At 42.8% G+C, this 24,425-nt stretch overlaps 1 protein-coding gene across 5 annotated transcripts in view; it reads left to right on the top strand.

Annotated features, from left to right (window-relative positions):
* Positions 1-24,425, top strand: part of CHD6 (chromodomain helicase DNA binding protein 6) — a 192,662-nt gene that overhangs the window by 89,635 nt on the left and 78,602 nt on the right. For all 5 annotated transcript variants that reach the window (XM_059407015.1, XM_059407012.1, XM_059407013.1 and 2 more), the window contains 11 exons: positions 3,120-3,182; positions 3,997-4,055; positions 4,686-4,803; positions 9,220-9,306; positions 9,499-9,633; positions 14,315-14,436; positions 15,673-15,916; positions 17,095-17,271; positions 17,854-17,997; positions 21,413-21,668; positions 22,657-22,867. In XM_059407015.1, the coding sequence (XP_059262998.1) occupies positions 3,120-3,182; positions 3,997-4,055; positions 4,686-4,803; positions 9,220-9,306; positions 9,499-9,633; positions 14,315-14,436; positions 15,673-15,916; positions 17,095-17,271; positions 17,854-17,997; positions 21,413-21,668; positions 22,657-22,867 (1,616 nt within the window). The remainder of the gene's footprint in view (positions 1-3,119; positions 3,183-3,996; positions 4,056-4,685; positions 4,804-9,219; positions 9,307-9,498; positions 9,634-14,314; positions 14,437-15,672; positions 15,917-17,094; positions 17,272-17,853; positions 17,998-21,412; positions 21,669-22,656; positions 22,868-24,425) is intronic.

Genomic DNA, 24,425 nt, shown 5'->3' with positions numbered 1-24,425 from the left:
GCATGGGTTGAGGATCAGGCTTGGCACAAACAGATTATTCTGGGTTGAAGGGAAAGCCATCTGACCCTGCTGGTGATGGATTATACAGGGTTGGTGAGATGATTGGAAACTAGAGGAATCCCCAAAGCAAGGGGCTTTCCCCAGGAGACTTGTTGAATTCTGGGGTAGTCCAGGAAGTTAGTGGCTCATCCAGAAGGCAGATTGAAATCTCACAGTCTTACGGTACTTGGTGGGAAAAATCTCACTAAAGGGGTGGGCCCAGTATAGACGAACAGACTCTCCCTTAGGAGAGATTTTTAACCTGCTTGGGATTGGAGACTCCAGGGCTCAGGGGTAAAAAGACGTGCCAGACTCATTTGGTGGTAACCTTGGACATTCATGCTTGAGAAACAGGGTAAAATGAGATGGGCTGAATTTTACTGGTAACACAGGCCTGACTCAGTTTAGTCTCTGACTGGACTCAAGGGAACACCCCCTCTCATAGTTTGTCCAAGAGAAAATAGGGAACAGTTGTGAAAAATATTGTTTGGAGCTGCTATGTTTTCCTTTTTTCACAAGATCTACCATAAGTAAAAAAACTACTATTCATTTGAAAAGGCTGGAAAAAATGTGACTAAAAAGCAAGCAAATACATATACAATACAAACAGACTCTAAATGATCCAGATATTGGAGTTAGCAGAAAAGAACTTTAGAATAACTATGACTGTGTTGTGAAAGAAAATAAAAGAAGATGGGCAAAAATGTTCTAAAGTGACAAATTCCAGTGGAGAAATGAATCTGTAAAGAGAATCAAATCAACAGTCTGGAACTGAAAATTCCAATTAAAAAAACTTAGAACACAGTGGATAACTTTAAAAGCAGATTAGATACAGCAGAAGATAAGATTGGTGACTTTGAAGACGATCAATAGAAAATTTCGAGGAGTGGTTGAAGGTAATATTAATGGCCAAGACCGCCCCCCCCCCCACTCCATAAACTGTTGGGGGATATCAACCAATAGATTGAACATCAGGTACAACTCCCATGCAGAAAAAACACAAAAGTGAAAACCATACCTAGGCATATCTGAAACTGTAGAAAACCAAAGAGTAAAAAACCACTAGATAAATACTGAGTACTAACATTGTATTAAATGGTAGGATACGGAATACTTTTCCCTTGGATTTGGGAATAAGAAAAAAAATTCAACTATTATCATTATATTTAGAAATGTACTGGAGGTCCTGACTACCACAGTAAGGAAAACGAAGAAATAAAAAGTTGAAAGAATGGAAAGGAAGAAAGTAAGATTCATTATTTGTGGATGACAGGACCATGTATAGAAAATTCAATAGAATTGGCATGCCATTAGCGTTAAGAAATGTGGATTTAGCTAAATTGTTGGCACACAAAGACAATATATAAAACCCATCTATTTTATTCCTATAAACTAGCAACATGAAATCAGGAAAGGAAAATTGTAAAATGCCCTCTGTAACATCATCAAACATATCAGATCCTGGAGTAACTCTCAAAAGATATGTAGGGTTGGGTTCAGGTCATGATCTCAAGGCCATGAGATTGAACCCGCTGTTGAACTCTGCACTGACCTGGAGCCTGCTTAGGATTCTCTCTCCCTCTCCCTCTGCCCCTCCCCCACTCCCACCCCCCCGACTTGTGCACAGGTGTGTGTGTCCTCTCTTTCTCTTTAAAAAAAAACCAGAAAAATTAAAAATTTAAAATTAAAAAAAAAAAAACCCACAGAAAAATACTTGAGCAGAAAAACAAAAGCTTTGTCTATCTTCCCGTCCCTTCCCCATCCCCTGTGCCCTGGCAGGCACAGTTCAGTTGTCTTCACGTGGAGTAGTGGGAAGAGACTCTTGTCATTTTGGATTAACTTTGACATGGCACCTAGCACAGTGCCATGTGTCTAAGGGAATGTAATAAATATTTGTAACCTTTGGGAGCATCTGTCAACGCCTGCTGATCTCCATACCTCCACACTTCTTTTCTACCATCTGCCCTCCTCATCTTTTTTTTTTTTTTTTTTCCTTTCCTGTATTATTTTTCTGGGGGGAAAGCTTGATTTAAGATCTTAGAAAATATGTTTTCTGTCATGGTACGGCTCTGGAACAGCTGAGCCCTCCAATGGGTAGGACTGAAGACAGTGAGATGTAGCATAAGTCATTCTTCTGGAAAGTTCTGATCAGGAACCCAAGTTATTTTGGGAGTTAGGGCTATCATGATGAGTGTTCTTCTCGTATACTGTTGTACCAGATCTGACAAGGTCATGTAGTGCTTATGAAACCTCGGAAATAGAACGGCTCCAGTGGAGTCCTAGAAAGAATGTCAAACACAAGAGCGTTCTGACTCAATGCACCCTTTTTAAGTTTGTCATTGTTTGATAGATACTCTGTAGAAAGAGATCTCATGGAGCGCAGGAGCTTAGAAATGTTGATGTGTATCTGGGATAGAAAGATAGAAATTAATTTGTTTCCAGTTAGGATTTATAGTCAGAGGATGATCAGTGAAACAACCATTTCCAGCCACAGAGGGGAAAGATGGTATCATTTAGTAGAGAATAATTATACTTTGCATTTGCATAGTGCTTACTGTTCCAAAAATATTTTCACATACCATTTTATCCTCCCAGTAACCCAGTGAGATAAGTATTTTTAACTCCTTTTTTAATAGATACGGAAACTAAGAGGTGTTAATTGACTTATCCAAAGTCGGTAGCTGGTAGGTGTTAGAATTAGGACTCTCCGATTCCAAGGCCCCCAGACTCCTGTATGTTACACCTTGCTGCAAATTTTATGCCACTGCATGTAGGCAGATTTGGCAGAGAAGGGAAGTCCTAGGACCAGTTTTAGTGATACTAAACACAGATCTGAGATTGAGTCTGAAAAGCAGAGTGACTTCTCTGCTCGTGCGGAAGAAGAAGGTGTTAGGGTTGTGCCCGGAGGTTACTATGTTTGTGATCTTTGAATCAGTCTGTGGCCTGATAGGAGGGAGGCCTTGGCGCGCACAGGTGAACTTTCAGACAGACTAGTACCTGCTATAGTACTTCTTACACAGTTATTTGTTGGATTCTGTGGTGCCAGTAATTTTCTGTCTTTTCAACTTTTCTGTCTCCAGGAGCCTCCAGAAGATGACGCAAACATCATCGAGAAGATCCTGGCATCTAAGACCGTCCAGGAGGTCGGTGGCCCATGTGCCTGCAGTCCTGTCACTAGCACAGGCTATATACCCTCTGTGAAGAGATACTTGGCTGGAGAACCTGGAATGGTCGTGACTGGCCTGAGTGAGAGCTAGGCAGGAACATTTACCCCCATGGAAGATTTTAGGTCATAAAATTCTTAAACATTTAAGAGTAGAGACCCAAATCATTTTTTCCTCCATAGTGTTCCTAGCAAAAGATATCTGTCCCTTAGTTGCTGTAGCCCTAAGGGATAGTGGGAAGGGAAGTCCTCAGTGGGCAGAAGAGAAGACATGGAAAGTCCTATTGAAAACCTTTGCTGGGGGGCGGGGGCTTCTTTAGACATGCTGGGGCCATCATAGGGATCCTCTAGAGAGCATGCCTGGGGCAGAGGGCATGTGTGCTGGTTGAGAACACAGTTTCGCCTTCAACTATTTATGAGAGCAAACGTCCTTACTCTGCGAGTGAACAGCACTGATGTTTCAGGGTGGTGGTTGCGGGCATGCCAGGGACCCAGGTTTTCACTCGCATGGCAGGCTCTGGTCCTGCTCAGCCCTGGGCCGGTTTGGGTTTCTCAGCCGAGCACTGTCCCAGCCTGGACGCTGGAAGGACACCAGGAGGATCATTTTTACCTTCTAGCTAGCTGTGGATTTATCCTTTGGAAAAGCTGCTCAGTAGGAGTCAGGAAAAAGACTGGGAAGATGAGAACGTCCTCAAGAGATTGGTACAAAAACCAGGAGGGGTGTTGATTCACCTGTGTTCTCGTGCTGCATAAGGGCAATGGCCTGGCTGTTAACTGCTTGCTGTTGGTTACAGGTTCACCCAGGAGAGCCCCCGTTCGACTTGGAGCTGTTCTACGTTAAGTATAGAAATTTGTACGTCTTTTTCCTGTATTATTTGTGTTTGGATTTCTATGAATAAGATTTCCTTTTCCTCAGCAAATCATCTTCTGCATTTTCCAAGAATGGTCCCTGAGGCCTGACCCACAGATCCCAGCTGACTCAAGTTCACCTTAGACAATGGTGGGCTCACCTTTGGCTGCACAGTCACCAGGGAAGCCCTTCCTCCACTCAGGACCAGCTCACTCAGACCCTGGGAGTCAGTCCCAAGGATCGGTGCTTTATTAAAAACGCTCTCTGCCGTTCTCATTTACACTCAGGGTGGAGAACCGTGGTCCTGTGGGCCACACTTTCCCTCGCAATTTTCTTTATTTCTGTGCTACGTGCCCACTTTCCCTGATGTGCATTAATGATAACCTGCTTATGCCTGCCCTCGCTCTGTTCTGAGGCCATTCCTGTAGAAGGCGTAGAGGGTTTGGTTGTTTGGAATCCTGGCACTGTTGTTTCTTTTCGCCCTTAGTGCAAGGCTGTCTCAGTCCAATCTCTAGCAGTTTCACTACAGACCACTGTTTCTGGGTTAGATGGTCACCCTGTTTACTGAAACACTTTAAAGCTCAATGATTTGGTAGTTTGCACTTGTCTCACCATTTATGTGTCTTCGGATAGTTCCTACTTACATTGTAAATGGGCCACAATGGAAGAGCTGGAAAAGGATCCTCGCATCGCACAGAAGATCAAGCGCTTTAGGAATAAACAAGCCCAGATGAAGCACATTTTTACTGAGGTGAAGCAATATTTACCAACTAATTGATTGCTGCTTTTCTTGCACTATTAAATGCTGAGTTTAAGTTTCTTAAGTCGAAGTCCTGGGCAGATCCATTGTGCAAGTCACATTGCTGAATGTGCACTGATTTGCAGCAAAACCAATCCAGATTTAAGCCAAAGGGAGAAAATTATCCACTGAGTTACAAAGATTGAACCTTACAAACTGACAGCTCATGAGAATGTGCATCTTGGTCAGAATATCTATTAATAGCTAGGGCCAGACAAATCTGCAGAACTCTTTCATTCCCTCCTCCCCCCACCTCCTGAAGCAGAAATCCAAAAATACATAACCTTCAAAATGTAAAAAATAAAAACTATTATTAAATATATTAGAGAGTAAATAAATAAGGAACTTTATATAAACTTGGGTATTTCTAAGTATGGTGCCTACAGTGAGAGGAAGGATTGATGGATTGGGGCATTAAATGAATCTACAGTGTCTGTATATTAGAAAATACTCCTAAACAAACCTTAAAGTAAATAATTAGGAACTATGTGCATTACATACATACACATTTTTCCTAAGAATATAGCTTATACATATACATAAATATGTGGCATACATTCTTATCTGGTATGGGAGCCTTCCCATTTATATAGACATACATGCACACGACAAATCATTTTAATCATTAGAAATGCTTATTAATCTTACAAAAATGTGGCCACTTTCACTAGTAGTCAAAAAAATGCAAACTAAAATAGGAATTTTCTAGTTTTTATTTACCAAATACTTGCAGGTTTTAAAAATAGGTATTACTCATTGCTATTGAGGGTGTAGGGCAAAGACTGTCTTGTGTCTAGCGGGTGGGAACATTACCTAGTACGACCTGTCAGAAGAACAGAATGGCATCAGATGTGTAATGTCTCAGAATGTTCACATCCTTTGTCCAGCAGTTCTAATTCTGCCATATATTTTAAGGAAACTGTTGAATCTTTGTAGTGTTAGCTATGATAGGCAGTCATTTTTATTGGTAAAAAATTGCAAGCAAACATATTGTTAGATAATAGACATCTGTTAAATTATGTGTACATCCCTTAGAATACTCTGCTCTAGTAAAAGTGATATGGGAGAACAGTCATTAATGACACAGGAAGAGGCTGTAGTGCCAGATGACAGCCTCTTACAGTATGGGGGGGGAGTTCATTTCAGGGAGTGCAGGAGAAAGGAGGCACCGTGATAATGCACGGAAAATGTCTTGGATATACATGAAAACGCTGGTGTCATTTTCTCTGGTTGATGGGATTGTGGTGGCTGATGTTTTCTTTTCTAAATAGCATGTAGTTTTAAAATTTTATACAGATGACTTTAATGAAAAGAAGCCTTAAAAAGTATTCTTTTTTTTTTTTTTTTTAAGATTTTATTCATTCATTTGACAGAGAGAGAGAGAGATCACAAGTAGGCAGAGAGGCAGGCAGAGAGAGGGGGAAGCAGGCTCACTGTTGAGCAGAGAGCCCGATGCGGGGCTCGATCCCAGGACCCTGGGATCATGACCTGAGCCGAAGGCAGAGGCTTAACCCACTGAGCCACCCAGGCGTCCCCTTAAAAATTATTCTTAAAATGTAGTTTACAAGCTCTGGTCCTCAAGAGTGCACTCAGGTGCCATAAAGCTTTAGGACATTGCTGCAGTGTTTAACCAACTCGTTCTTCATGTTGTGCACCTTTTCTCGAGTGACGGAACGTTATTTTAGGTTAATGTCAGTAAGTGTTCTTCTCATCCCAGATTCATCTTTAGCCTTAGTGTTTGGCCCCAGCTTTCTCCAGGATTGTTTCAGAGAATGTGAAAGCATTGCTCGTGGCATTGTTCTTGTCATAGAGGACTGGGGGAAGAAGTCGACAAGTAGAACTGGAAGACCGTCGTGAGGCCCCACTGGATACTTGCCCTCTGTTGTTGGAACATTTTATTTGCACCTCTATTTTAGCAGGGATTTGCAGTGTAGTAACTTGTTTACATGTCTCTTTCTTCCATTTTAAGTCCTAGGAGACAGACGGGGACATGTCTCCTTGTATTTCTGTCCTGGTACCAGGCACAGGGTCAGCGCTCAGTAATTATTCGGCTGCCCCCTGACGAGGGACAGGGTTTGCTTATACACTTCGCCTGCTCCAGACCCATCAGTGCCTCACGTTTTCTTGAAATAAAGTCCACAGCCCTTCACAGAGCCCCACGTGTCTGTTTTCTGCTTTATTCCCAAGGAAGTGATTTTTACTGGGTTGGAAATAGAGGGCTGAAGCCAGGTCATACCAGGAGCACATAACTCTTGTGGGAAGGAAAGGCTTTCGAAAAGATCAGAGGACGACATCCTGAGATTGAGGAGGAGGGAGAGTGGCGAGTAGTTCCTATAATGCTGTCTTCACTCTCGACCTGTACAACATTTTTATTAATGACTTGGGTAAATAATAGTCTTAGGAGATCAATAATGACTTAGTTTTGGATGGAGCTTCTTCATATCCATTATTTCCAGCTGCTTTGTGAAGTAGCCAGGGACACCTGTGCAAGAGACTCAGGCCCGAGAGGCAGAGGCTTCTGGAACTCTGCAGGAGTAGAGGCCTTCTGACTGCACCCAGACTCTTGGAAACCAGACCCGATGCTGGGAGAATAGATGACTAAATCAATGTTCAGCTTTACTGGACAGGCTAGGATTAATGAAAGAGAATGGCAGTAAATGTGGGTGATGTCACACATTTGTGGTTTTTAAATCTTTGTAACCTCAGAGTGGGGAAAATGACGGACTAGCAGTCCTAGAGAGAAAAGATAGTGCCCTTTAAATGACAAATTTCCCATTGGTCAGGAGGAGGGGGTACAGCTGCTTAAGAAGTAACAGTAATCTTAGAACATTCCCCAGTGTTCTGTTCATTTGAGTGTCAGGTTCGGGGGGACTTGGTGGACCTGAGTACAGCTGCAGGAGGACTCTTAACTGGGGTGAAGGAAGCTCAGTTGAGAGCTTGTCAGCAAACATGGAAACTGGACTGCACGGTGCTAGGAGCCTGGGCTCTGGAGCCAACCTGCCAGGCTGCAGGTTCTGCTCCTCCCCCCGTACCCACTCCCACCACTGCCACACACATGCGTGCGTGTGTGCAGACACATATGGAATTCAGTGGCCTTGGGCCACTTGCATAAGCTCCTTTGGACCCAATGTCCTCCTCTGTGTAAAGCGGAACTCCTAATAGCCTCCCAGAACACCTGTGAGGATTAAATGACACAGGGTTTACAGAAGTGCTTAGCATGGTGGCCCATGGCCACTATTCCGAGTGCTAGCTCTTTCCATCACAAAGGGATCTGGAAACGTGGACCCCCAGAAGCAGTTGAATACCTTGAGTAGTTTTGGCCACACTGGGTGGAGTTTTTTGAAAAGCTGGTGTAGAAGGAGAACGAACGTAGCTACTGCTACCTTGGAAGAAGCGATCACACCAGCAAGCCCCAGTTACAGGAGGGAGACTGGGCTGTAATTGAATAAAGATCTTGGTGCTACCACTGGGCAGGCAGAGGTAAAGCTGTCTTGGCAGTGGCTCAGGTGGTAGAGGGCAGTGAATTCCCAAACGGAATAAGGGAATCTGAGAGAGGTTTGCCAGGGAAGTTATAAAAAGCATTCCTGTGTTGAAGGCGAAACTGGATAGCCCCGAAAGTGCCTTCTGACCAAAGGGGCAATAAGAACCTTCTAGCAGTGCGGGAGGAGGGCTTCTGGGTAAGAAAGCCCTGGGTAAATGTTCGAGTTCACACAGCTCTGTGACTTTTGTCAGTTTCCTCATCTAAAAAGTAATGATCGTTTCTAGACCATAAAGTGATTTTGAGACTTAACAGCATTTAGCATTACTCCGGACACAGGTTAAATATTTCCAGGTGATGCTTATTATTATTTCGTAAGTGCACTTTTTTGGGAAGCGTAATGTACATGAAGGTAAACAGATCCTAAGGGTGCAGTTCAGTGAATTTTTACAAAATAAACGCACCTGTGTAGCTACCACTTAGATCAGGACCTGGAACATTATCAGTTCCCCAGAAGCTCCCCTCATGCCCCCTTCCAATGTTTGCTGCTATTGTGGGTATATGGAAGAAAAAGAAACTAATTCCTGAGTTTCCAAGGTTATCTTTGGAACAAGAAGCAGTAAGAAAAAGGGAATTCTTGTGCTGAATTTTGTGCAGTACCATAATGACCACTAGGAGAGTCTTACTCTGCCCATGGTATAACCTGTAACTTCAGTCACGGAGAGAAGATTTGGGGACAGTGAAGAAATGTCTGTGCTGTGACTTTTATTCTCAAGCTGCCCCTTCCACTCTGTATTTCCCTATAAGCCCAAAGTAGGGGATTTTGAGGGTTGGATGTTGGTTTCGAGGGAGGGGGACACTTTCTAACTCTTCTCCTTTGTTTGCACTAGCCCGATGAAGACTTGTTCAACCCAGACTATGTAGAAGTGGATCGTGTCCTGGAGGTGGCACACACCAAAGATGCAGAGACAGGAGAGGTGGGGATTTAGTCCTTTTGACTCCCCTAAAGAGCTTTTCTCCTTACTGTGTATTTTGCTTGTTTTGTTAACACACAGTCCTTGTTTTAATGGCATTTGCATGTGATAGGGTGGGTTTTTCAGAGCTTGGCCAGAGTGTGACAGACTCCTTTAATCTAGTAGAACATGAACTCCTCTCCTGTGTCCCACCAGGAAGTGACCCATTACCTGGTGAAGTGGTGCTCTCTGCCTTACGAAGAAAGCACGTGGGAGCTAGAAGAAGACGTCGATCCTGCAAAGGTTAAAGAATTCGAGTCTCTCCAAGTTCTCCCTGAAATTAAGCATGTGGTAACGTATCCCTGTTTGGCACCTTTTGTAACATGTAACTTTATGACCTTGGCAGTCCTGGATGGCTATGGGGCTCTGCTCAGAAGTGGTCTTTGTTTAAAAGAAAAAAAAAAGAAGTGGCCTTTGTTAGTGTCTTGCCTTTGGCCACTCTCTGTTGAACTGCAGTTCAGCGTGCTTTTCTCCCCAGATCAGACTTTGCTAGCACTCTGGTCAATGTTAGGTCTAGACTCTTATTCTGGTGTGTGTGTGACATTTAAGAACCTTGAATACGAGCTTAGATGTCTTGGTATAGGGTGCTGTAAGGAGTCAGTGAGGTAGAACATGGAAGAAACGCCTGCATGGGAAAGAAGCTCAGTAAATTGTTAGTGTCTTTCTTGTTTCCTACTACCTCTTGCTCCACCAGTGATCTTTTTTCTTTGTTTTTGACCTCTGCTTTTACTCAGCTGGAATATTCTTTTTTTTTTTAAGTTATTTTTATTTTTTAGTTATTTTTAATTTTTTTTAAGATTTTATTTATTTATTTCACAGACAGAGATCACAAGCAGGCAGAGAAGCAGGCAGAGAGAGAGGAGGAAGCAGGCTCCCCACTGAGCAGAGAGCCCAATGCGGGGCTCCATCCCAGGACCCTGGGATCATGACCTGAGGCTTTAACCCACTGAGCCACCCAGGTGCCCCCAGCTGGGATATTCTTAAGGGGAACTGTCTTATCTCTATAGATCCTGGGCTTCACAGAGAGAACATAGGTTTTCAATATGTATTTATTCAATCAGGTTTTTTGAATCTGGATAATTCCCACCGAGCTGCATAAATGTCCCAGCACACCTGACAAGTAATTGTATATAAAGTTTCAGTAATTAAAAAGTTGTAGAATTAGGAGAGCCCGATTAAGATGTGACTCATTTGGGAAGAGAATCAGAGTTGTTGAGTATGGCTATAGACTGGAATGTTGAGTTTCTATTTTAAAAAGTCACCACTTATATATGAAGAACCTTTATCCAATTCCATATTATTTGTTGTTTTTACATCCCTGTAAAGACAGGACTCAGGAGACAAGAGCTTGACATTGAACTTAGATCTCTGTCAGAATCTGCTGAAAAGCAGTGTTTTGTGTTTTGTTTCTTGGCATATGAAGTGTATGGAGGAATCCTGAGCTACAGAACAGTGGTTAGAAATATGCATAATTTTTAATGGTGTTTTTGTCTACATGACTGGTTAATAAATTTCTCTTTCAACCTCTCTACAACTGTTGTCTATTGTTAATTCGTCAGTCATTGTTAATCATCTGCTGTTGGCTGACTCTTGAGTGACATAATAACAAAGAAGGTGCGTGCCCAGCCCCTGGGAGCTCACAGGTTAATGGGAGAGGTGTGTGTGTGTGTGTGTGTGTGTGTGTGTGGTCACACACGGCACCAGACTAATGGGGGTGTGTGGCACAGGCAGGGACAAATCGCTGTGGGGCAGAGAGTAGAGAGCCTTTCCATTCTGAAGCTAATTGTAAGTTAGTATCTTGAAGTAATCAGGATTCTTACTCTCTCAACCCGAATCCCACTTATTTCCTCAGACTGACTACATGCATTTGGCAAGAATATGAATTCTCAAGTGTTTTCGGGCAATTTCACTTTTCCTTTACTTCTTTGCTATTGTGATGCAGCTGTTTTTGTCTCTCCGTGAACCATCGTATTATTTCACACTTGTCCCTTTGTTTGACTTATTTGTTCTCTCATTTAAAATGCACAGTTTGGGGCGCCTGGGTGGCTCAGTGGGTTAGGCTGCTGCCTTCGGCTCAGGTCATGATCTCAGGGTCCTGGGATCGAGTCCCGCATCGGGCTCTCTGCTCAGTGGGGAGCCTGCTTCCTCCTCTCTCTCTCTGCCTGCCTCTCTGCCTACTTGTGATCTCCCTCTGTCAAATAAATAAATAAAATCTTTAAAAAAAAAAAAAATAAAATAAAATAAAATGCACAGTTTGAAATGTTATCTCAAAAATTCTAAATTGGAATAGTAGCTCACAATATAACTGAAGCTGTCTTTTTATGTGTTAAGAAAAGGACCAGCTCCAAACGGGAGTTTACCTGAATAATTTTTTAAAGGGATCTGTGCTGTGCTTTGAAGTTGATGAACAGGACGTTTTATACCTGAAAGCTTTTGGTAAAAATCAGTTACCCATAGATAAAATACAGAACTGTGAGAAAGCAAGAAGTGACATTGTCTGAGATGATTGTGCAAAGTTGGGACAGTCTTTTAACAGGCCAGAGCCTCTTTGGAAACTCCAAGAATCACTTCTCCTTCAAGGTTAACTAAGTAGCCGTTGACGGTTGTGGAACCCTGGGGTGTGTTGTTTCCTGTAGTCTGTACTACTTATGAATCAACCAGAAACGTCTAGTTGAATTCAGGTCTTGTGTTCAAATGGCTGAAGTTTCTGGCCAGTAGGTGATGTTAAACTAAACCCTTTAGCACTGGAGAGGGATGGAAAGACAGAGGGGTGACTGGATTGGAGAGTGATTACTCTATTGTAGAGTGCTACCAAGGCAGCAAAGTAGAAATCTGCAGTGAAAGTCCATCCTCCGGCTCTTACGTGATGAGAGTGAGCCACTTAAGTCACTGGGAACACATTCCAGAAAGTCTCCGCACAGTATCTGGTAAAGTAGGGAAGTGTGCCTGATTAAAGGGGTACGTGGACTTTGGGGAATCCATGCTGACTGGTTCCTGTAGGTTAAGAAGAATGTAACTTCTTTAAGGAAACAGAGCAAGAGGGTTTATATAGGAATATCTTTGCTTAAAAGCTTTTTCTTTAAAATCATTGTTTTCTTACATATTGAATTATTTTCTCCCTAATAAAATTGAGCACCTGTACCTGTACATTAGTAATAATACACTAGTAATAATTTTCTTTTTTTTTTTTTTTAAAGATTTTATTTATTTGACAGAGAGAGATCACAAGTAGGCAGAGAGGCAGGCAGAGAGAGAGGAGGAAGCAGGCACCCCACTGAGCAGAGAGCCCGATGTGGGACTCGATCCCAGGACCCTGAGATCATGACCTGAGCCGAAGGCAGCGGCTTAACCCACTGAGCCACCCAGGCGCCCCACTAGTAATAATTTTCAATAGAGTCCTGTGTTATGGGGCTTAGCCTAACCACAGCTGGTAGTAATTTTATAGGTAAGCTGTGATACATATTTTTCTGGAAGATCATAGATTCCACTTACATACCTCCAAATATCAATGATGTAATTGGGCCCATTTTGTTAATTTCACATTGCAAATGGTTTAGTTTTAGTTAATGATGTATTTCAAGGGGCAGCTGGATGCCTCAGTTGGTTGGGCGTCTGCCGTCAGCTCAGATCATGCTCCCAGGATTCTGGGATCCATTCCCACATCTAGCTCCCTGCTTAGCAGGGAGTCTGCTTCTCCCTCCCCCTCTGCCTGCCATTCTGCCTGCCTGTGCACCTGTACTCTCTCTGTCTCTTTCTCTCTCTGTCTCTGTCAAATAAATAAATAAGACCTTAAAAAAAAAAAAGGTGTTTCAAGTATAAACTATATTGTAGTACTCCAAGGCAAAATTACCAAAGACTAAAACTGTTTAGAAAAGTTATAGTCTTAAAAGTTCTCATTCGTAACTATAGCTAGAATTAGGAATTTTTAATCTGTCAGTTTGTCTGACAGTCTGAGTTTGTCTGTAAGCAAAATAACCAAGTCTATGCCCAAATAATATAAAACCTAAATAAAATTTTGGGGTGGGAACTCTACACACCTAAAGATTTAAAAATTTCCCCTGATTAATTAAAATCTCAATGGGAATTAAAAGAACTTGACAAACTGATTCTAAAATTAGAGAATAGGACAGAATAGCAAATAAGATAGAATAGCGGAGATATTTTTAAAAAGTAATTCCCTAATCAGATAAAAGCCTATAATAATTCTAAACTGGGTTTTGTGACAGTACTAGATAGTCTAGTGGAACACAATAAAGAATCTATTTATGGCTCCATGGATGTATTGAAATTTAGTATGTGATAAATAGGACACTTCCTATCAGTAGAGAAAAGATAAATTATATTTAGAAATTAGTATTTCATATGGGAAAATGTGTTTTGGGAATATTTAAGGAATTTGCAGTTTTGATTTTACAGGTTTTTTGCCTTACATTGACTGTAGGAACTAATCAACAAAATATTTGACCCACTGTAGTTTCCTGAGCTGATGCCATATGCACACAGAAAAATTATCTGTAGAAACCAAAACACCTGACTCCTTTTGGTTTGCAGGGAGATGGAAGTGTAAGTGGGAGTGGCATCCCAGAGTCTGAGTAAAACAGTGTAACACTTATCAAGATGTAGGTGGGTCTGTTTCCCTCCTTCGTTAATAACTTGCGAATTTTATAGAGATGTTCTTAGTTCAGTCTGGTGAAAGCTAGAAAATGTAGGAGCTTGTCTTGTGTGTGTGTATAAGCTAGAAAATGTGGGGGCTTGCCTTATATCGGTGGGGGGTGTGTGTGTGTATGTGTGTATGTATGTATGTATGTACGCCTTAGTCAGATCATAGTAACTGCAGCTTGAAGCCAACCAGCTTCAGGACAGTGTTGTGAGATTTGCCACCTTCCCCATTATTATCCTGTGTCCCTATTCGTGTTATACTCCTCAAACATCATTCTCTGTGTGTTTTGTTCTGTCTGCCTTCCTCCACTAGGAGAGGCCTGCTTCGGACTCCTGGCAGAAGCTGGAGAAGTCTCGAGAGTACAAGAACAGTAACCAGCTCCGGGAGTACCAGCTGGAGGGGATGAACTGGCTTCTTTTTAACTGGTATAACAGGTGAGGAGCCGGAACCAGGGCTGTCTGCACAGGCAGTTACCTGCCCCCCCAAACGTCGTACCTGCTTGGAGCAACAGTAGCTAGCAAGGTGGTGAGAGGGTGTAACCTTGCCATGGTTTAGGGTACTGATCTTTGTACATGAGGCATGCCAGGACTCTACGCCAGGTGATTCTCCAATTACAGGAGTGATTTTAGACATCGTTGACTTTGTGCTTATTTTTTCTTTACCATCCCAGCCAGAAGATTAGGCCCAACCTCAATGAAACAAAATCCAAAAGATCGTTCTAATTCTTTAGCAAAGATTGGCTGTAGAAAGGAAACGGATCTGGATTGGAGCCCCAACTCTGCCACTTGTTGGTGAGCCCTGGATCCTCTAGACTTGGGCTGTACCACTTACTTTTGGACTCATCATGCTTCAGTTCCCATCAGAATCTAGATGAAACAGGTGACATTTGAGATTTTTGTAACATTCTGGAGTGTACCCCTAGTCTGAGTTTAAAGCCAGCATGCTGCTGTGGAGAACACATCAGATGGGGCCCTGGTGACCTGTGCCCTAGCGCAGTCTGTGCCACCTACTCACAGAGCCACTTGGAGCACTGCTCCCCTGAGCTTTGCAGTGCCTACCTCTGGATCTTACCTCTGATCTTTGTACATGAGGCATGCCAGGATTCTACGCCAGGTGATTCTCCAATTACAGGAGTGATTTGGGGGGGGGGGGGGCACCCTTTGAGTGCCCCAGCTCTGTGTAGTCTGGGATTCTGGATCACCAGGAGAGACCAAAATTTTTACCTTGATAAGAAATTTACTGTGTGGGTTAAAAGTTCACCCTCGATAACACAAATAATAGACATGAAAATCACGTAACTTATCTTCTTATTTTTGCCTTGGCTTCCATGAAGTTTGTCAGGTATAGAAATGGGCTTAAGTTTGAGGCATATTTTTTTCTCCTTGTGTCTCACTGTTATTTTAACTTTTAGTATTTTCAGCTTAGAGTATATGGATTTTTTTCCTATATTTTCTCTCAAGTTACCATAATTCCTTTTTGGAAGTAGGCAGGGTATGAATCATAAGAATAAAAATGAGTCTCAGTTGCATCTCTAAAAAATGCAGACAAGGCCCTTCACTGATGACCTTTACAGGTCAAGGTGTGCCTCTGAAGTATCTTTTTAGTTACACCCAACCTCTACCGCTTTCCTGTATCAATGATGAATTATCTGTATTTCTTATTCTCTTCAGAAAAAACTGTATTTTGGCTGATGAGATGGGCCTTGGAAAAACCATCCAGTCCATCACATTTCTCTCGGAGATTTTCCTCCGGGGGATCCACGGCCCTTTCCTTATCATCGCCCCACTCTCCACCATCACGAACTGGGAGCGGGAGTTCCGGACGTGGACAGAGATGAATGCCATTGTGTACCATGGCAGCCAGATCAGCAGGCAGATGATCCAACAGTATGAGATGGTGTACAGAGACGCCCAGGTGAGTCTCAGAGACCTGGAGACAGCCTGATGTCATCGTTCAGATCAGCCTTCCTGTCACTTACCTTCAGGAGTTTTAATGCCCTGTACCCTGGGTTACCGTTGACTGATTTTGTAGAGTCTTCTGTTAATGGAGGCAGACTTCCTGCTCCTCCTTGATAGTTTAGTTTGTGATAAAACATAGGATTTGTAGGGCATGCTTTCCACTCTCTGAAATATGCCAGAGGCTCTTTTTAGGATACTGAAAACTTGAATTCTTCATTGGCTTATGAAGTTGCTTTGATGTGCAGAAGACTTTATGTGACTTGTTATATGCTCAGTGAAAAAAACTGAGTGGAAGAATTGGTGTACAGAGGATGGGTTCTTAGCCAGGGAGTTTGGAGAGGAGGCTAACAGGGAAGGATAAAGAGAAGACAGGATTTAAATTGTTAAAAGCGTAATAGACTGTGGGGCTTCTCGGGGTTTTGTTACTTATAATCACTTTACTGAGTATGCTTGTAAGCTTGTCCTGGGCACTGGTTTTTATAATCAAGCAAGGTAAAAAATGAATCCAACCAGAGGAGGGCCAATGCTCTCCCCCGGAGATTTCGTTAATAGCAAAAGGAGACACTTAGAAGAAATTTAAGATGTGCTCTAACATGATGCAGCTCTGCTCTTTCATGACAACACTAAGATAGGTAAAAGACAAAGATGTGTCTGCCTGGTAGGTCTTGTCCTGGTGAATCAGGAAGCGTATTTTGAACCTATGCTAGAACCCCAGTTACAAAGTAACTGAAAAGGAGCAAAGAAGGTCTCCTTGGGTATTCAGGCTCTGTGTGGTTGAGACCAGTCCTGGCTGGCAGTGTGTGAATCAGTACCCATCTGCTTTCCTTACCATGGCAGTTAATAACTAAAAGGCTTCCTTGCTCTGTCTTCTGTATTTGCTCATATGTCTCACCATTGTGAGGGCCCATGTCTCTTAACTTGTTTCATCAACGTAACGAGGTCTCTCTCTTGTCTTAGTAGCTGGTTCATCCCTCTATTCTCTCTTTTCCAAACAAGAAAGTACCGTGCTTACTGGCCTCTCTTACCTAGGCCCTAGCATTTCTCCGTGCTGCCTCCTCTGCTCCCACTGGGAATACCTCAGCTGAATTCTGTAATCATGGCATAAAGCTTCACCTTCCGTTGTGTCACCCTCAGGGAAACCCCCTTTCAGGAGTCTTCAAGTTCCATGTTGTCATCACAACGTTTGAGATGATCCTGGCAGACTGCCCGGAGCTGAAAAAGATTCACTGGAGCTGTGTGATAATTGATGAAGCCCACAGATTGAAGAACAGGAACTGCAAACTTCTGGAGGGTCTAAAGCTCATGGCCCTGGTGAGAGCTAGCGAGCTCTTTCCCTTGACACAGGTTCCGTCTGCTCACGATGGAAGCATCCCGCAGCCATTCTGCATGTAGCTTACTTGTGCATAGTCTGTTTATTCCTGGTTTTCTTTTTGCCGTCTATATCTGTGATAGTGCAGGCATCAGAAGGTTTTGTTGTTACAAACTGGGTCAACAGTTTGACCTTTGCCACAAGTAGATTCCCAAGGGTATCCAGGGGAGTCTTAAATACCATGAAATTTGTGACCAGTAAACGTAAGGTATTTCAGCTTGGTACCAAGGATGACGGCCTTGGCACAGTGCCCAGTATGTAGAGAGTAGTAATGATGGATGGATGGATGGATGGATGGATGGATAGATGGATGTCGTTTTCACTAACGTGAAATTGCTGCTGGAATCAGTGATGTGAAAGGAAGATTGATCTGTGAACTCACCGTGCCTGCCCTGGAACGGTGGCGTCCTGTCTTTTCATTAAAGCAAAACTGAATTGCCCCATGAGCACAGAATGCCCTGACTTCAAAAGCGTACTCGCGGGCCGGCTCCAACACTGTTGTCGTGTGCTGTTGGTTTGTGCAGGAACACAAAGTGCTGCTCACTGGGACGCCCTTGCAGAACTCTGTGGAGGAGCTCTTCAGCTTGCTGAATTTTCTGGAGCCATCCCAGTTTCCTTCAGAGACTGCTTTCTTGGAGGAATTTGGAGATCTGAAAACAGAGGAACAGGTAAATAGCGGCCTGAAAGACTGAGGAAACTATGTGATGATTACCTTCACCATGAAGGCCAGAACAAATCATTGTGGGGACAGGCATTAGCAAGTTCTCATATCCCTGCTAAAATGAGCATTACCTTCTTTATTTAATTTGTTTATGTTGAGGAGGGCAAACTGATTATTAGGTGTTCCTGTTACTCTGGAGGTATAATGAATTGACATCCAAATAGCCTGTGTTAGCCTATCAGGCCTCTTGCCTTCATTGATCTCACATAGGAGGTCAGTGATTTTCTTCTACCCTGAACTCAGGAGCTTGGTGCCTTCCTTGGCTTTCTTCATCCTTCATCCTTCCTCCTGCATAATCTGCAGCACGTTCCCAGGCTCATCTTTTTTCTTTTTCTTTCTTTTTTTTTTTTTTTTTAAAGATTTTACCCATTTATTTGTCAGAGATTGAGAGAGAGCACAGTCAGGCAGAGTGGCAGGCAGAGGCAGAAGGAGAACCAGGCTCCCTGCCGAGCAAGGAACTTGATCCCAGGATTGTGGGATCATGACCTGAGACGAAGGCAGCGGCTTAACTAACCGAGCCACCCAGGCACCCCATCCCAGGCTCATCTTCTTGAGTATGACAGACTACACAGGTAGTAAGGAAAAGAAGGCAGTCATATACTAGTTGGTAAGTCTAGTTTTGTCCAAATCACCCAGATTTCCTCGGTTTTCAAAGATCTAGTCTTGAGTCTAAGCTTATTGGACTAAAATCTAATTCAGAACAGCCAATATTAATAAGTATCTGTCTGTGTTGGGTAGAAACCTTGACTAGAAATCACAGAAGTAAGCCAGACAAGTCTAAATGCCGTAGGAAGGACAAGTAATAGAATTAGAAGAGAGAAGGTCACCTCTGTTTGGGAATCAGGAAAGCCTTCATGGAAAGAGAACAGTTTGGAAATGGACTTTGAAAGGTGGGTGTATTCTCAGTTGTGGAAAGAAAGGATGATGACCGCATTGCAAAGAAATAAAAGACACCTGGCATAATCAGCTATGGGATTTATTCAGTTATAGGGAATCATCTGATTGAGCCGGAAGCAGGGTCGATGAATTGTGAAGTGTGAGGCTAGAGGGGAGAGAGATTGTGGGAAGGCCTTGGAAGATGGTTTAAAGAATTTGGGAGGTCTTAGGGAAGCAACGCAAGGCTTTGATTGCAGGAATGACATAATTAGTTCCGCTGAATTAAGCTAGCAATGGTGTGAGAGTGGGTTGGGGCAGAGACTTGGGGACTAAGAAGGTTTGGGGATTTCACTAACAGATGTCAGGAGTACACTCTGTGGTTCAGTTCTGTTTGTTTGTACTTCTGTGGCAAGTCAGACTTTCAGAGCAGTGAGTAATCAAACTTCATTTCACTTCTCTACGTTTGCAGTAGCTCTTGATCTTTCAAAAGCTAGCTCCCAACCCTCTCTCCATTTTTGGACCATTTGCAAGGTGTCCTTTTCTCCCGTTGCACTTATTTTGTGGTATGCATTTTTTCTTCTAGACAATGACCTCCTTGAGGACAAGGCCCACCTCTTCTCCAAAGTTGTGTTTGTTGTATTGACCAGCACAGTGTCTGGCATGTAGTATACTCTAAATGATTCAAGGTAGGAACCAAGTGAAGGGTAAAGCTGAACCCAGCATGTGACAGATTGGCATTTGTCCATATCTTTAAAATGATCGAGTTGTGTCTTTTCTCTTTGGGCTCTCATACAGTAATTCCTGATCCACTTGGGGGATAGATTCCTAAGTACCATGGTTGGTGAAATCAAGGTTCCATGAATGGGCTAAATTTAAGATTGGGGTTAGTTAGGAGAAAACCACAAAAATGGCATCAAATGTCTATATTTTAAATCACAGGAAATAGAAGTCCCAGAAGACATCAGCTTCCAAAGCAAAGCATATTTGTCAGTGTTTAAGATCTGCTCTGATAACTCTACTAAATCACTGTCTATAAGTCACTTTATATTTTTTCCAGGAAGCATTGACACCGCACACAGCTTATTTATGCAGAATGTACCCCCTTTTAAAACATTTTTTTCAAAGATTTTATTTGAAAGAGAGCTAGCAAGAGAAAAAGCATGAGCAGCGGAGAGGGCCAGAGGGAGAGGGAGAAGCAGGCTCCCCACTGAGTAGGGACCCTGACACAGGGCTCAATCCCAGGACACCTGGACCATGACCCGAGCCGAAGGCAGACACTTCACCGACTAAGCCTCCCAGGTGCCCTGAAACATTTTAAACAGCCCTGAATGAACTTAGAACTCAATCCTTTGCTCTTGCCCTTCCTTACTTTATTTTCCCACCAGGATTAATCTTATTGGTACCATCTTAAAGCTCAGGGTTAAGTCAGGTGTCTTGATTTTTGAATCCCTTCTCTGTCGTTGTCTTCTTGGAACAGGGAGCAGGTCACCTTGCCAGTGCAGTCAGGTGAGTGGAGATCTGCTGTCCAGGTCCGGGCTGTTAGCAGAAGAACAGACAAATCATAGCAAAGACTGCTGTCAGCTCAAAGGGCCCCTGATTCGACAGCTTGTTTGATGGCATGGGAGACATCGTCTTACAGGATTAACTCTCTACATGCTGCTACTCCAGACATGTTTGCTGCCATTACTTAAAAGCTGGAGGAGGGGTCTGCCTCCAGATTGCTTCTATTTTTTTTTTTCTTAATCTGAGATATGATTGACATATAACTTTAGTTTCACGTGTGTGTGATAATGATTCAGTATATGTACATGTTATGAAATGATCACCATACTAAGTGTAGTTAAATATCGGTCACACCCACAGTATAGTTTTTTTCTTTGGTGATGAGAACCTTAAGATCTCCTCTCTTAGCAGCTTTCAGATATACAGTATTATTTACTATAGTCCGTATGTTCTGAATTACATTCCCAGGACTGACTTATTTTATAACTGAAAGTTTTCACCCCTTTTGAGCCTACCCCACACATTTTGCCTTCACACATTTCGCCTACCCCAGATTGCGTCTGCTTTTTAGTTTGTTCTCTCAGTATCTAAGTCTCCCCTTTGCAATGTGTCACTTGTCCCTCCTCACACAGCTACAGTTGTCCTCAGGTCAGTTGCTGCACCGTGCATACATGATAGAGCAAGAGGGATTTGTTTTCTCCCTCCTAGAGAGTAGGTACTGTCTTTTATACGTATCTCCCTTTATCTCTTGTAAGGTTGCCACCTGGGTTCTCAGTGACTACTTGGGAATTAAAACCAGACCCCGCCTTCTTTCCTCGAGGTCTGATTACAGACTCCCCATGTTTGGGGATTAGTCGTGATCTTTTATTCAGTCTACCACCATCGCACTGTGATTAGCTGCTCAGGAGAGTGTAGTGAAGGTTGGACTACCCCGGTAACCAGTCAGGTATGGGTAGGTGAACAGCTCTCGTTTCCCCGGACAGGTGAAGAAACTGCAGTCTATCCTAAAACCCATGATGCTTCGGCGGCTGAAAGATGACGTGGAAAAGAACCTTGCCCCCAAACAAGAGACTATCATTGAAGTAGAGCTGACTAATATCCAGAAAAAATACTACCGCGCCATCTTGGAGAAGAACTTTTCCTTCCTGACCAAGGGGGCAAATCAGCACAACATGCCCAATCTCATCAACACCATGATGGAGCTGAGAAAGTGCTGCAACCATCCTTACCTGATCAACGGTGAGTCCGGGAAGCAGGCGGCCGCTCGGGCCTGCTGTGGCCTCGGCCAAAAACCCATGATAACCACCAGTCCTGCCTGCATATTGAGTTCATTCAGTGTGAGGATGTGCGGGTTCTCACCTTCTTCCGGCGTATGAAGCTGAGTGTCAGAGAGGTGGGCGGATCTGGGTCAGCCATCTCGTAGTCAGTGCGCAGAGCTCAGCTCTCGACCAGCTCTCTGCCGTCAGAAGACCAGTCTGCTGCCGTTTGTTGACCTGCAGCCTGGCCCACACCGTGCCCTTCGGGACAGGGAGTTGTATTACTTAGCTGAATAAATGATCATGATGCAATCCATAGGTAAATTAACAGTTAACTGTAGTAACCAGAGAACATGGCAGAAGCTTTTTTTTTTTTTTTTTAAGATTTTATTTATTTATTTGACAGATCACAAGTCGGCAGAGAGGCAGGCAGAGGGGGGGGGGGGGAAGCAGGCTCCCCGCCTAGCAGAGAGCCCGATGCGGGACTCGATCCTAGGACCCGGAGATCATGACCCGAGCCGAAGGCAGCGGCTTAACCCACCGAGCCACCCAGGCGCCCCCGTCAGAAGCTTTTTTGATGATAAAGCTTTCTGATAAAATTTTAACTCAGAATGGGGCTTGGATTCACTATTAGCTAGATTTTATGATGTCAACAGTATGTCTTTTTGTTGCCTTTCTGTGGAGGTTTCTTTACTTGAATGAGTCAGCTTGGTATCTCCAGTTCTTCCTCTACCTGGTAAGGTTTCCCAGGAAGGCAGAGCACTTGTGTTCTCTGCACGATGGCCCCACTCCCACCGCAGAGTCCTCTGCTGAGGGCACGGACCAGGTGTGCATACACCGTGTCGCCTCGACGGACTGTTGGTCTGGATCTAGCAGTTCACTATAATTCTTTTTTCAGGATCTGTAAAGCAGAGAGCAACTTTTACCCTCAGAGTTTGTTCAAGGAATAGTTTTGTTGCATTCCTTTTCAGGGGCAGAGGAGAAAATTCTGGAAGATTTCCGAAAAACCCACAGCCCTGATGCCCCTGACTTTCAGCTGCAGGCCATGATCCAAGCAGCAGGGAAGCTGGTGCTGATTGATAAGCTGCTCCCCAAGCTGATCGCAGGTGGTCACAAAGTCCTCATCTTCTCCCAGATGGTGCGCTGTCTCGATATCCTGGAAGATTATCTCATCCAGCGAAGGTGAGAGCTTGACTCAAAGCCATGCATCAGGTGCTGCGGGCAGTTCTCTCTTGGGTACCTTTTTGATTCATCTAAAAACTATGCTTTAACAACTAAACATTCAAACATGGAGAAGAGTTAAATCTGTGACCAAATAGGCCCAGTTTTAACTGCCTAATTTCTCGGGCTATGATATGGAGCCCTTGGTTTGCTTAAAAAGGAAATTCTCCATGTTTATTTGTATCCTCTTTAGTTGTAAGAAACAGAATTCAAAAGCATTAGAGAAAAGAAGGTTAAGAAAACAATGCATTTGCTTTTTTTTTCCCTTTCTTTTTTTCCCCCTTAATAACGATGAGAGAAATACATCCTGGAAAGCATCACTGTATCAAGTTGCTAAAAAAGTGCAAGCTGATAGTTCACAAAAAGAGAATTGGGGATACTTTACGTCCCTTGTTAGCAAACCCTCCAAGGTTTATGATACACTAGCTGTGGCATTCCGATCTGTGTTCTTGTTCATATTCCTATAAATTCCGTCACTCACGCAGGTGGAAAGTGTGTGATGTTATGTTATATGGGCTGTTGGGATTCTGTGTGGGCACTACGCTTGTTACTTTATACAGTGGGCCTTATGTTTCCAGTCGCTGGGATACATCAATGATCCCAAGATAATAAAGGGATTTTTAAGAATTTATGCAATGGTAAAAGACTTTTCAAGGTCATAGGAACTGTTAGCTTAGGCATTGCTAAGTTTAAAGGAAAGCTTTGGTTTCATAAAATAATCATAGCAAATCACAGTTGTTTTAAATATTCTGATCCTTAAAAATTCTGTTTGCTGTTGTAACATGTAATTTATAGAAGGAGTGTTAAAAGAAGTGACGTTCAATTATGGGATATGCTGATATTCAATGAAACATAAATAAATTTCCAAAACCAAATTAGACAATAAAAGACTTTTTCAGAGTCCTATAGTGAAAGTCTTTGGGTAGGGAATTCTTAGACTTACATAATTTTTTTCTTTGAGGAAGGTATAATGAGTAAATCAAAACTAGTTAAAGCAGTTTCATATTTTATAAGTTCCCTACAATTAGAAACCCACATTGCCAGAACACTTGCTTCTTATAAATACATCATCTTGCCCTTCAAAATATATAGAACTACTAGTTCACAGTTTGTTTTTTTAAAGAACCCTCACCAAATGAGCTACAGTGTAATTAACAGACTTCTACTAAGTACAAATCTCAGTGTAGCTCCTTTTTATCCTATTTGTCCTTATCATCTATTGCTTATTTTGTTTTCAGATATTTTAAGTATTAAATGTCTCTTGAAAGTACAGGCGTATGTAACCTCACCACTGTCTCCAGGCTCCCACTCACACTCAGGGGTGTGAGGTGTCTTTTTCATTTTGTGCAAACAAGCATTTAGTTTTGTTGTCCATTAGTTTATATTCTGCGTTCTACCTTATAGTTCACCTTTTTATTTAATATATCATGATCTTTTTTAACTCATTTTCTACAACATAATTTTGATGATTCTCTGTCTCATAGGTTGTTCCCCAGTTTTTCAGGATTTTAAGGAACTC

Source organism: Mustela nigripes, chromosome 7 (assembly GCF_022355385.1).
Source record: "Mustela nigripes isolate SB6536 chromosome 7, MUSNIG.SB6536, whole genome shotgun sequence".
NCBI lineage: Eukaryota > Metazoa > Chordata > Mammalia > Carnivora > Mustelidae > Mustela > Mustela nigripes.
Note: the sequence above shows the minus strand (reverse complement) of the source record. Positions and strands in the feature narration are given on the sequence as shown.